General features: G+C 35.0%; 2 protein-coding genes across 2 annotated transcripts; one reads left to right on the top strand and one right to left on the bottom strand.

Moving 5' to 3' along the window:
• Window positions 1-188: 188 nt before the first annotated feature.
• Window positions 189-3,712, bottom strand: LOC108857093 (mannosyl-oligosaccharide 1,2-alpha-mannosidase MNS2). Its single transcript, XM_018631023.2, has 14 exons — window positions 3,405-3,712; window positions 3,182-3,229; window positions 2,932-3,093; window positions 2,716-2,828; window positions 2,561-2,626; window positions 2,281-2,452; window positions 2,070-2,159; window positions 1,775-1,899; window positions 1,630-1,695; window positions 1,348-1,456; window positions 1,172-1,273; window positions 996-1,076; window positions 740-910; window positions 189-638 (listed from the first exon to the last, which is right to left on the bottom strand). The coding sequence occupies exons 1-14, from the start codon at window positions 3,561-3,563 to the stop codon at window positions 396-398; spliced, it is 1,707 nt and encodes a 568-aa protein (XP_018486525.1). The 5' UTR covers window positions 3,564-3,712; the 3' UTR covers window positions 189-395.
• Window positions 3,713-7,162: 3,450 nt separating this feature from the next.
• On the top strand, window positions 7,163-13,766 carry LOC108858859 (calcium-transporting ATPase 9, plasma membrane-type). The gene is made up of 31 exons (XM_018632721.2): window positions 7,163-7,553; window positions 7,633-7,749; window positions 7,841-7,883; window positions 7,970-8,088; window positions 8,177-8,308; window positions 8,414-8,503; window positions 8,592-8,661; window positions 8,780-8,850; window positions 8,933-9,094; window positions 9,174-9,245; window positions 9,324-9,407; window positions 9,481-9,563; window positions 9,653-9,761; window positions 9,836-9,891; window positions 9,981-10,023; window positions 10,112-10,195; window positions 10,295-10,498; window positions 10,585-10,683; window positions 10,849-10,959; window positions 11,125-11,292; window positions 11,414-11,473; window positions 11,572-11,736; window positions 11,818-11,934; window positions 12,023-12,121; window positions 12,212-12,349; window positions 12,441-12,541; window positions 12,648-12,693; window positions 12,782-12,919; window positions 12,997-13,104; window positions 13,192-13,283; window positions 13,383-13,766. Exons 1-31 carry the CDS (start codon window positions 7,371-7,373, stop codon window positions 13,486-13,488), a joined length of 3,270 nt encoding a protein of 1,089 aa, XP_018488223.2. The 5' UTR covers window positions 7,163-7,370; the 3' UTR covers window positions 13,489-13,766.
• Window positions 13,767-13,952: the final 186 nt, after the last annotated feature.

Below are 13,952 nucleotides of genomic sequence, written 5' to 3'. Positions count from 1 at the left end.
GTTGGATGAATGGGACGTGTCGAGAGGTCTTTAGGTCAGTGAGATCTGTGGTTATGCTTAAACCATTGCCACTGGCCGCCATGTCTTTTCGTGTGACGTGGAGACTTTGTCAACACCAAAAGTCTTTGGTCACTGCATTTTGCCTTTTGTTTTTGTTTATTGCTTCAATTGCATTGTTTCCGGTCATATACGCATGTGCTTTGTTTTGTTATTAAGTTTCCTAATACGTTATTTTGTCCAACTATTACAACAAGTGTCAATCTTGAAATCCTTTTTTGAAAATGGTTCCTTGAATATATAAAACTTCAACACAACCCCTCCTACAAATCACAATGCCGGTTCTCCGAGGATTCACACTGTAACCTCTCCAGCGAACGTGCTTATTACTTATGTTTTTATCCACCAAAGCGCCTCTGGCGTAATGTAATTGTTGGTTTGCGTTGCTGCTCGACGCTGTTGGATTGTCCACGATTCACCTGATCCTTCCAGGGCACGATCTTGAGTGGATGAGCTTCTGTGTTGAACACCCACTCGTCCAAGGGAATGACCGTTGTGGGCGAGAAGAGGAGATAGAGATACTTGAGCGTCTCGGCAAGGAAGAAACTCTGCATCTTGTTGTCCTTAACTCCCGTATTAACCTGGAAAAACGATTGAAAGAAAAAAGAAGAATCTACCATCAGACTACATACATAATAACGCGCTGGTTCAGTTTAGGAGCCTAAGGAGAGAACGAACTTACATCTTTCAAACCTACATATCCAGTCTCTATGCGCGAGTTCTTCTCAAACGCTTCAAATATATTCCATCCCCAATCTTGATACGTCTTGTTGCCAGTTAACCTCCAGAGGTAAAACAGTGATTCAACAGTCTCTGGTCTCAAGATGTTCGGCGACGCCCCAACACTCATGTCCTGAACCATCATAAATGTTTATGAATTGTTATGCTAAACACCAAAACTAAACAATTTATTTGGAAAAGACAAGCAGATGACATACACTCCCAGAGTTGAAGACATAATTCTCTCCTGCTAGTTTTGTTGGTGTCGATTCGTAAAAGTTATAACATGTCCATGCAAGCTGCAATATAAGTGGTAAACGCACACAAAAAAATAAAGTCTAAAGCTCCAACACCTATTTGATGAAGCTATGACCCATTCAAGACATAGCTTTACCTCTTCAGCAAGGGTGAGAAATTTCTTTGCTTCAGCAGAATCATCATACCCAGATGATCCTAAAGCCAACATTCCAGGAGCAAAGCATGCCAATTCATCCATCTGATATATAGATGAGAAAGAAACATGAGAAACTGGAACCCATCACAACGGCAACAACGAACATATTGGTATACCTTATGTGTCAAAGAACCTCCACTCTTCTCACAGATGTAAGTAAATGAGGAAGGTGTTGATTTCTTAACCAAGCTTAGCAGACCATTCATTGATTTCTCCCACATATCTCTGATGCAACACATAACAGTTTTAATCATCAAAACTACGTACAAGACCAGCAAAGAAATGTAGAACATAGATATCATATCAAAGGACAAATATACATGTGATGGCATCACCTTTATCCTTTGATATCGATGTATACAACATATATGTAATCAGTAGAATAGAGTTAAACTTACCTATAGTGTTTCACTGCTAAAGTTCTGTTCCCAAACACCCAAACTTTGAGTAAATATTCATAAAAACTGTAAAGCAAAAATATTAGAGTCACATATCAAACAAGAGCAATACCAGAAGGGATCTGTTGGAAAGAAAGAAAAAAACCTGTCTCCCATGCCACCAAATGTTATGGTTGAATATGATGGTTTAGCTGTATCAGGATTTATATAGACTGGAAGTAAACCATCAGCAGGGTAGTTCTTATTTAGTACTGAAATAACCTTTTCTACCTGAGACAGAGAGTTACAAACAGGTCAACCATACTAGTCAGTACATAATACAAACATATAGCATAAGTTATTGATCACTGATCACGAATTATGACAATATATATGTATCACAGGAAGATATGGACATGTGGTAAGTCAATCATGCTACAAGTTAATGGAGAAACACACACCTTTTGCTGATATTTAGGGTCCCCAGTCCTCTGGGAAAGGGCAATAAACTCGAGCTGTTCAGTACCAGATTCTGCAAGATTACTGTCTCCCTAGTACAAAGAAACATGTTTAAACACAATCAACTAAACTTATATGCCACATGTAGTTTTACATAAACCAATTATATGGTGTGAATAAGAAAGTTAAGGCATTAAGTAATATAGGACTTACCCCTGCCCATCTAGCATTGTGAGCGTTTCCATGTCTCAAGTTGATAATATTATATGGAATACCCGATGGAGTGTCCCATGCAGGCAATAATCTGTCTGCGATATCTTTAGCCTTTTCAAGGAAAAGTTTATCCCCAGAAAGATCATACGAGCTGAGAAGCCCTCCCACCACTCTGTAAGCCAACAAAGAGAAAAAAAATATAAGCGCAGAATAACCTAAGCGGCTAAACAAGTTGACTCTTCTTAGTACAGGTAAGAAAACAACATAGTAGACCAAGAACCTTATGGTTGTCTCAAACAAACTGGCGTCATAATCCTTGTCGAAGTCTAGTGATGTTGCAATCCACCTGCAGATTAAAGACTATAAGCATTTATATCATGCCACAAAAAAGAGATCTTCTTAGGAAAATGGTGATGATTGAAGAGATTTACTCACTCTCTAGCTTTCTGAAACTGCTTGTGTAGACCCATTATATAGAGTGTATCTAATGCATCTATTATAGTTGCTCCAAGGCCACCAAAGCTGTCAACGCCATCTTTTGTCTGGGGCTGATAATTCCCAAAAGAAAAAAAAGAAAAAAAAATAGTTTCACACACATATATGTTTTGGCTATTGCAACTTATAACCATGCAGTTTCAGAAGAATTTGTACCTGAAGCTCGTCTTTCCCCCAGGCATACTTTTCATATGAGCTCCAAGCATGAATCATTGCTTCTTTTACTCTCTGCCTTCGCCCGGCATCAACTGGATCTTCCTTTACATTCTTCAGTGTCCTCACAGTTGCATCCTCCTTGACGCTTTTTACATCTCCTAACTAGCAAAGAAATATATATAAAAAAAAATTCGAGAGATTTATAAAGATCCTAAAGTTTCTCAATATCAGAAGAGCTCTCAACTCTTACCATCAGCTGCAACCTCAAGACTTGTTTATTTAACTTTGAAACTTCAAACTGCAACACATAAGTGCAAGAAAAAGTCACATTAAGAAGATACATTCTCAATTCAGACAGAGAGTCTAGGATTGGACTGTGATTTACTCAAAGAGGTTGAGTCACACCTTACTACGTTTCATTAAACTCGATGGTATGATGGTAGAGCTGCTAATTGAATAGAGAAGAAAAGTACCTCGTGATCTCGGCCACGCGTTTGAGGGTCCCAGACGACCATTGAAACAGAGAGGAAGAGGATGAAAAGCAAAGCTAGACGCATAGTCCTTCCGAGATAATAAGCAGGGGTGAAGTACTTCCATATCCGGTGACCAGTAACCAGTCTACTCCTCGCCATCTCGGTAACAACTTTTGAGGGAGTTCGGTAAGAATCAGTTAGAAAGAAGAAACACTGGTTTGTTTTCCTTTTTTTGGTAAGATGTTGGTTTGTTTTTCTCAAGATAGAAAGAGAAAAACCAAACAAGTTGGGTGGTGAAAAGTGTCGGGAAGAATATAAATAGAAGTGTGCGTCCATTTATTTTTAATTCTTTTAGTTTAAATAACGCTGACTGCCGTTTACATCTTTGGCTATGGCCTCGATTGGTACAGCAGATGAAGAAGAAGCAGCAGAATGCTGTAAAAGCAGTATGCTGTAGAAGCTGTATGCTCTCATTAAGATTTTTAATAAAGTGATTGGTAGAGCAGTAGCATTATACAATTTTAAAATTATCATAAAAGTTATTATATAATATATTTATTTGAAAATAATATATATTAAATTATAATATATATTAATAATATATTTGTTATTAAAAATAATTAATCTTATTTTAATTTTATAAATTAAATTATTTTAAATGTGAAATATAATTATTAAAAAAATAAAAATATATTTAAAAATAAAAATTTTTTTTGGATATAAAAATAATTTGATATAATTAAATAAAATAAATAAATTAAAAATAATTTATATAATCAATCATTATTTTATTTATTGGTTGAGCAATAAATGATCCATATATAATATTATCATAAAAATAATCTATGACATATAATTTATTTATTTAAAAATAATATAAATGTTTTTATTTTATAATATATAAATATATAATATGTTATGTTTTTTATTAAAAATAATGAATGATATGTGTAGTTATATAAATTTTATTATATTTTAAATGTGAAATATTGTTATTTAAAAATAATAATAATTAATCACAACTTTTAGTTTTTTTGAAAATATAATTTTTTTATTATAAACATAACTTTTATATTATTAAACATATATAAATTAATTATATAAAATTATTTTTGAATTTATATATATTCTAAATGCAAATGCTCTTCCAAAAGCTTCATATGAGAGCATTGAGCAAAGAGCATTTGGAGAGCATTAGCATCATGTAAATGCTTTTCTAAATGCTTTTGTTATCAATGTTGATTGGATAATAAGGAGCATAATGCTAATGCTAATGCTCTACCAATCAAGCCCTATGTATATAGAAGTGTGAGACGGGTTACATTGACTTGGGAAGAAGATGATGTTTTTGTGGATGGATTATGGTACCTTGTCCCCATCCATTGTTCTATCATAATACAGTTTGTGTGTTTGGGTTTGGTTTCTCAAGAATTTTCAACTGGCTTGACTTTCACCACAAAGAAGAAAATTAAGCTAATCATCTTACACTCATGAGTCCATGGACACACGGTATTGGAACCAAAGCTAACGGCAAAATGTTTGATCGGATTATTTTTTCTTTCTTCTAAAATCTTAGAGACACAAACATGGCTGGCCTTGAGTCCAAGTAAAAGTCAATTTTAAAAAGAAAATTTAAAACAGTAAAATATTTTTATACGGTAATGGTTTATGAGCAAAATTTACTTTTTATACTTTACACTTTTACAGGGGGTCAACTGAATAAAAATTTAAACAATTAGCTCAAGACACACATATCAAAGTTTACATAGATGGATGGTAAAAGTAAAGCCCAAATCATATCAATTGTTTTTTCAAATGAATTTTTTTTTTTATTAACTCATGTACTCCGGGCCTTAGGCCTCGACAGTTATGAGATAAGATGGCTCGTTAGGTAGCCTTCATCATATGAAAATCCGTTCCATTAGGCTTGAAAAACCAACTGGCCCATAAGCTGTGCATAAATTTCTAGTGGTGGGATCGATTGAATCTAGGATGTGACCACACTTTGACTTTCAGACCCCGGTCCTACAATCACTAATAAACTACACTAGATTTTGATCCGCGCTTTTGAAGCGCGGGATATTTTACGATGAAAAATTTCACTAATAATTTAACAAATATTTTGGTTATTTTTAAAGAGTGTGTATTTAAAATATTTTTGCATTTAAATCAGTATTTTTAAATTCAACCCGATTGTGATTATACCGGTTAATTCGGAGATCTGACAATTCAATTTATGTTTTTAAAATATTTATATTAAAAAGTCACTAAAACCCGAGACTAATCGATTGAACTGATGGATGACCGATATGTAATCTAATTGGATTTAAATTGTAATAGTTTCATAATTTGTAATCTTATAATCGAAATTTTAAAGTTCACTATTTTGCAATTTATGAAATTATGACGTTTTTACAAAATTTTAAAGAGAAAATGATAGATATAAAATAACTAAGATTAATTATTGTATTATTTGAAAATATTGATAGTAGTATAAAAAATATATTGTTTGGAAACATTGATAGTAGTATAAAGAAATAAGTATATTGTTTGAAAACATGGATAGTAGTATAAAGAAAAGAACATTAGTGACTTAATGTATGTTTAACTATAAAGTATAAAGGTGTATTTAATTTAAAAACTTACAAAATAAATGTTAGGTCCAACAGAATGTTTCTGTTTTAATAAGATAGATAGGTTAGATGGTTTGACAAGATCCTTAAATATGTAACTAGGTTAAACCTAATTCCTAAGAAGAAGATTAAAGCTAAGCTTAAAGATCAAACAATCACCACTTGGTGCACAAACTTACAGACATCTTCATTCTCACTACTTGCTAATTTTTTTGATGATTGGGCCGTTTAAATAATTTGATTTACTGCAAGTACTCCTCGTATCAAGTACCTAAAAATCATTATTTGAAAATTATTCGACCCAATTTGTGATTTGTCAAAATCAACTATCAAGTACTTGTTCCTATAATATTTGATTGCTTGTGAGTAACTGATCAAAATCAAAATACAATTTTATAAATACAAGAATATGAGCTTTGTTACTTTTCACCAATAAGGTTTTTTTTATTAAATCCAATATTTTATTTGATTTCTATTAAAATGCAAATGTGATATATTGTTTTCACAAATAACAAATGTTCTAAATAATTAACAATTATTTTTAAAATGAGTAATGAGTACACAAGTAATCAAAAACATGATAGCTACTACTTAATTCCTACTTGCAAGTAATAAGATTTGTAGATTTGTTATCAGATTTTACAAAATTGGATAGTAAATTCCTTAATCATGCCAGCCCTGTTTAAAAGCGTAATTAGTAGATAATTCAGTAGTTATATAATATATATAAAAAGTCCAAACAATGATTGGTGATGTCGTGCAACCCAAGTGACCTTAAGTCGTACACACGTTCACCACCATGTTTAATAAGAACTTTCTCTGCAACTTCACTCTATTTTTCTTGAATATTCAATAGAATGTTTCTTTTTCAAAGAATTGAGCTAAAATAATGTAGTTAGATCTGAGAAATAAGGAATAATAAGAAGTATTATTTTAAATATTGAAATTATTTTAAGAGATATACAAGCCATGTTATTAATATGAGTGGTGAGAGATGATGCCATGTTCCTTCCCGGGAAAACCTCTTTCTTCTTCTTTCCCACAAAAAGAAAAACAAACTTTCCGTAACTTTTGCCAAAAACCAGACCAAATATAGTAATGTCGTCATTGAATTGAGTTCTCGGTTTCTCACGGTAAGAAAGAGAGAGAAAGAGAAAGTGTTTTCAGTTTTTTTGTTGCCTTTCTCTTTTCTTTCTTCTTCTTCTTACGAGTTTGGCCTTCTCTCTCGCCAAATTAAACAACGACCTTGATCAGAAAAGGCCGTTTCTATTTGAAAGAGGAGGAGGAAGAGGTAAGAGGTAAGAGAAAGCTGGGTGAGACCAAGGAAGGAAGGATGAGCACTACGTCCAGCAATGGATTGCTCCTCACGTCAATGTCTGGTCGACACGACGACATGGAAGCTGGATCTGCCAGAACCGATCATTCTGATCATGAGGAGCTTGAACACGATCCTGAAGATCCTTTCGACCTTGATAACACCAAGAACGCCTCTGCCGCATCTCTCCGTCGCTGGAGGGTATTGTTTTTTTTCTTTCCTCTTTAAGAGATTTGATCGTGAGTCTTCTTGACATGGATTCGATTTGTGAAAAATGCAGCAAGCGGCACTTGTGTTGAATGCATCGCGTCGGTTTCGATACACTTTGGATCTAAACAAAGAGGAACACTATGAGAATCGAAGGAGGATGATCAGGGCACATGCTCAAGTCATAAGGGTTTGAATCTTCTGATCTTCCTCTGTTCTTTATGCCTAATGTTGTTTGTTTCTTGATCTCACACATCAGTAATTTTTTCTTTGTGAATCAGGCAGCATTGCTTTTTAAGTTGGCTGGAGAACAACAAATTGGTGGTATGTGACTACTTTTTTTCTTAGTCAGATCAAAATTCTGTTTTTTTCTTCTATATGATTAATATTTGATTTCTTTTGTGTTTTAGCGTTTGGATCATCATCAGCAACTCCAGCAGCTTCAACTGGTAACTTTGACATTGACCTTGAGAAACTAGTGTCAATGACCAGGAACCAAAACATGTCCAATCTGCAGCAACTTGGAGGGGTGAGATATTGCATGCATTGTGTGTTAATTATATAAATGGTAGAATTAATTTTTCATGAAACTGACAATGGTTACTACCCTTTTGTAGGTCAAAGGTGTTGCAGAGAAGTTGAAGTCAAATATGGAGCAAGGAATCGAGGAGGATGAGAAAGAAGTGACAGATAGGAAGAATGCATTTGGATCTAACACTTATCCAAAGAAGAAGGGCAAAAGCTTTTATGTAAGCAACATGAGTTTCTTTTTCTTTTCTTTTCTTTTCAAGATTGATTTATAATGAGCTTGTGGTAACAACTCATAAGTTTCTAACTTTATGTTTGTCCAAAAGATGTTCCTCTGGGAAGCATGGCAGGATTTAACTCTTATCATCTTGATCATTGCGGCTGTAACATCATTGGCATTGGGAATAAAGACAGAGGTGTGTGTTTTCAATTCATATAAACCCCTTCGTAATATTCCAAACTAGGAACTCATTAATTTTTTTTTGTACTCTACTACTTCTTCAGGGTTTGAAAGAAGGTTGGCTTGATGGTGGAAGCATTGCGTTTGCTGTCTTGCTTGTCATTATTGTTACAGGTATGGATATGTATTTTATTTGTATTTTTGTCAAATTCTTATAAACATTCCTAACACTGCTCTTAGTCCATTTAAGATGACTTTTTTTTGTTTATGCTTCATCTTTTGATTCTTTCAGCTGTTAGTGACTATCGCCAATCTCTTCAGTTTCAAAACCTCAACGATGAGAAACGAAATATACAACTAGAGGTGCTTGCTTTGACATCTTTGGATTGTTTGCAAATTGAAAGTTTTTTGAGATTCTAACTGAATAAACAAAATACACTTGCAGGTCATGAGAGGAGGGAGAACAGTGAAGATTTCAATCTATGACGTTGTTGTCGGAGATGTTATACCACTTAGAATAGGTGACCAGGTCCCTGCGGACGGAGTGCTAATTAGTGGCCATTCTCTTGCCATTGATGAATCTAGCATGACCGGTGAAAGCAAGATTGTGAGTTCATATCCTTGTTCAATTATGTACTAATCAATCTTCTCTTTCTACTTGCTAACACATACATTTTTTGTTGCAGGTTAACAAGGATCAAAAATCTCCTTTTCTAATGTCTGGTTGTAAAGTAGCTGACGGTGTCGGTAGTATGCTGGTAAGTAAATCTTTGAGGCCCTTTGTCCCTTTTTTTTCTGACTTCTTCTTATATTATTCTCTCATCTTCTTTCAACAGGTTACTGGTGTTGGAATCAACACTGAATGGGGATTGTTGATGGCAAGTATCTCAGAGGATACTGGTGAAGAAACTCCCTTGCAGGTATTTCATGATCTTGATCACTTTCTTATTGGTTTATGGTCTCCACAATGTCTTATTGGAAATCTTATAATAGGTGCGATTAAATGGTCTTGCAACCTTCATCGGTATAGTGGGGCTCACAGTGGCTCTTGTTGTCCTGGTTGCTCTTCTTGTGAGGTAATCTTATTTACCTTGGTCAATAAAAGTTTTGCCTTAATTACAACTTCATGCCATGTTGAAGGTTATAATCTTGAGTTATTTTTCAGATATTTTACCGGAACTACCCAAGATTCTAATGGAGCAACTCAGTTTATCAAAGGGACGACTAGTATCAGTGACATTGTAGATGATTGTGTTAAGATATTCACAATCGCAGTAAGTATTTATTCCACATCCGTGATTATGTTATTTGATAGACATATATGAGTTAACTCTGGCGTTTGTTTTAGGTTACTATTGTGGTTGTGGCAGTGCCTGAGGGACTTCCCCTAGCAGTTACCCTCACGTAAGTCTTACATAACATAATCTACTTAGAAAATAATTAACTACATTATAGTTGTTGATCTACTTTTTTATTGACTCCAATGTTTGCAGTTTGGCTTACTCGATGCGAAAGATGATGGCAGACAAAGCTTTGGTAAGAATCAAAATATGTTATCTTCTCTCTCTTTAGTTAAAACCTTCTTGATTGTTTTGTTGTGTGATCACATTTCATTTGCTAACAGGTTAGGAGGCTTTCAGCTTGTGAAACCATGGGCTCAGCAACGACAATCTGCAGTGACAAAACTGGAACTTTAACTTTGAATCAGGTCAGTATCTATATATTAAAACTCTCACCTTCTTCATTGACATGAAAATCATCATACTCTTCTAGATAACTAAGTTTTACCTCTTTTTCAAAATTACAGATGACTGTGGTTGAGACATATGCTGGAGGATCAAAGATGGATGTAGCAGACAACCCCTCTGGTCTCCACCCTAAACTTGTTGCCTTAATAAGTGAGGGTGTGGCACAGAACACCACAGGAAACATTTTTCATCCCAAGGATGGTGGAGAGGTGGAGATTTCTGGATCTCCTACAGAGAAGGCTATTCTGTCTTGGGCGTATAAGGTATAAAATGTTCATTTAATTACTCTGGTCCATCTTTGACATATTTTTCGTCATGGGAAATATATTTAAAGAAGTTTTGTTTGCAGTTGGGGATGAAGTTTGATACCATCAGGTCCGAGTCTGCTATCATCCATGCTTTCCCTTTCAATTCTGAGAAAAAGCGTGGAGGTGTTGCTGTGCTTCGAGTAATTTCTTGATCTTTTTTCTCCGGTTTTAAGATTTGGAAACTAGTAACATGTTAGTTGATTCAGTTCACCGTTATGCTCTGCTGTATTTTTAATAACTAAATTCATGAACATCTCTAAAGATATTTATATGAAGCTGATCAGGAGTATATTAACTCACTGTAGGGTGATTCTGAAGTTTTCATTCATTGGAAGGGAGCAGCGGAGATAGTTTTGGCTTGTTGTACACAATACATGGACTCAAATGGTACTCTGCAGCCCATTGATACTCAGAAGGTAAGGTGATGCTAAATTTTTAAATTACAATTTCTCCAGTGCTATAGAATAAATTAAGAGAATGGATTGGTAGCCAAACAAGAAAAGATGTGTCAAAATTTGCTTATGCTTTGCTATTTATTTCAAATTTTAAAAACATGTGTGTGTTTGGATATTATTTTACAGGAGTTTTTCAGGCTTGCTATTGATGCCATGGCGAAAAATAGCTTGCGATGCGTTGCTATTGCATGCAGAACACAAGAGCTGAACAAAGTTCCCAAGGAACAAGAGGACTTGGATAAATGGGATTTACCTGAAGATGAATTGACTCTGCTAGCTATCGTTGGTATAAAGGTAGGCATGCTGAAAGCATCTCTTTGGATTATTTGAGGTTTTTTTTTCTTATAGTGACTATTTTTCTTTCTTCCAAAGTTCCTTGCACTCATTCATTTGGTAACTACATTACTATATATAGGATCCTTGTCGCCCTGGGGTCAGAGAAGCAGTGAGAATTTGCACCAGTGCTGGTGTTAAGGTAGGATCATTGGCTCTAATAATAACAGTTAAATACTGTAATATGGTATAGCTTTCAACCCATCTGTAATGCTTATGTGAAACATTTGTGTTATCTAGGTACGAATGGTGACTGGAGACAATCTTCAGACAGCAAAAGCAATTGCTTTGGAGTGTGGTATACTCTCTTCAGATACAGAAGCCGTTGAGCCTACTATCATTGAAGGAAAAGTGTTCCGTGAGCTATCCGAAAAAGAGAGAGAACAAGTAGCCAAGAGAATAACGGTATGAACAGTCAATGATCATGTGAGCTTTACTGATGATGCTATTTTTATAATACTAACTTGGAGGGTTATATGCATGCAGGTGATGGGTAGGTCTTCTCCTAATGACAAACTTTTACTTGTTCAAGCACTACGGAAAAATGGAGATGTTGTTGCTGTCACTGGTGATGGTACTAATGATGCTCCCGCTCTCCACGAGGTTAGAAATCATTTTTCAACAGGATATGTTATGTTTTTTTTGTTTCAACTCCAAATTTGACTTTTCTATCTATTGGTTTGTAATATAGGCAGACATAGGTCTCTCAATGGGTATATCAGGAACTGAAGTTGCGAAAGAGAGTTCAGACATCATCATTTTGGATGACAACTTTGCTTCAGTAGTAAAGGTTAGTCTAGAGAAAATAGAGAACTCTGATCTTATAGCTTATCATTCATCTATGCCTTTTCTAATCATGCAATTCTGTTTACTCTTCCAGGTTGTTCGTTGGGGCCGTTCTGTGTATGCAAATATTCAGAAATTCATACAGTTCCAGCTTACTGTGAATGTTGCAGCTCTTGTAATCAATGTTGTAGCAGCTATGTCTGCTGGTGATGTTCCTCTAAAGGCTGTACAGGTTAACTAATCTTCCCCTGCCTTTCTAGCATAGCATGAGATGGTTCAACTTTTAAAACACGTTAAAGTATAATGGTGTTCTTTTGATACAGCTGCTTTGGGTCAACCTTATAATGGATACTCTTGGAGCACTTGCACTCGCTACAGAGCCACCAACAGATCATCTTATGCACAGAACCCCTGTTGGAAGAAGGTATAACATCATGAACATGTTTTATTTTAATATTTTAATGATAAAAAACTAGAGATATTGTGGTTTTTGTCGTATGGTTGGTGATGGTTTGTTTATGTGTCTGCAGGGAGCCTCTAATTACAAACATCATGTGGAGGAACTTGCTTGTGCAGGTGAGGTTTTCAGAAGATGTTGATTTACTTACTAAAATTTTTTTTCTAGAGTGCATATCTCTGAAACTGTAATTTGATGTTGTTGCAGTCATTTTATCAAGTGGCTGTCCTCCTAGTTCTCAACTTTGCAGGCTTGAGCGTTCTTGGTTTGAAACAAGACAGCAACCATGCACATGCTGTAGAAGTGAAGAACACTATGATATTCAATGCCTTCGTTATGTGTCAAGTAGGCAAAATCATCACCTTTTCATCTCCTTGTTTCTTAAATCATATGAATTTGTTTTAATCATGCAAGTCTTGCAGATATTCAACGAGTTCAACGCAAGGAAACCTGATGAAATGAATGTTTTCAGTGGTGTATCTAAGAACCCTCTCTTCGTGGCAATTGTTGGAGTCACTTTTGTGCTTCAGGTAAACACAATAACACAAAGCCTCTTTGTCTCTTGACACTTGATAGCATCTGGTAGTAAGTAACCTCTTGTGGTTAAAAAAATGCAGATAATCATCGTTACTTTCCTCGGGCAGTTTGCCCATACCGTTCCACTGAGTTGGCAACTATGGCTTGCTTCTATTGTCATTGGTCTGGTCAGGTAGGTTTATCATTTTCTTTCCAACTTGGAACTCATAGTGCTCATAAAACAAGGAAACTATTAAAAAAAAAAATCACCAATTTTATTTTCTCTCTGCAGCTGGCCACTTGCAGTTGTTGGGAAACTGATTCCAGTACCCAAGACTCCAATGAGCAGGTACTTCAAGAAACCGTTCCGTAAATACAAAGCCTCAAGAAATGCATAAAACACATTACTAGAGATTATTCATCTTCCTCATACTGGAACTCTACAGAAGCAAATAACAGATGATATATAACATGTGGCAAATGGCCTAAACAACAACCTCTAACCTTTCTTTTTAAATGGTAATAGTATTTTCAAAATGTATGCTTCACGATCCAATTCTTTTATCCCTTTCCATATTTCTTCTTCTTGTATGATGTAAAAGTGCAACTGTGAATTGAATTGGATTTGGGGTTGTACTAGTGGGAGTTTGGCTTTTCAAAAAAAGTGTTGTGTTTACATGGAGGATTCTCTTTTTTTTTTTTCATACCGACCAAAATATTTGCTCTTCCTGTTAAGAAACATGACTTAAGAATCGTTCTTTAAGCTCAATCTACTGTTTAACCTTGCATAACTAGTTAAAGTTATGAGCATACCGTTTCCTTATGTTTAATACATTCTAAAATGTTTCCTTAATGCTATTCC

Source organism: Raphanus sativus, chromosome 5 (assembly GCF_000801105.2).
Source record: "Raphanus sativus cultivar WK10039 chromosome 5, ASM80110v3, whole genome shotgun sequence".
Taxonomy (NCBI): Eukaryota; Viridiplantae; Streptophyta; class Magnoliopsida; order Brassicales; family Brassicaceae; genus Raphanus; species Raphanus sativus.
The sequence above is the reverse complement of the archived record's forward strand: the minus strand, read 5'-3'. Positions and strand labels throughout refer to the sequence as shown.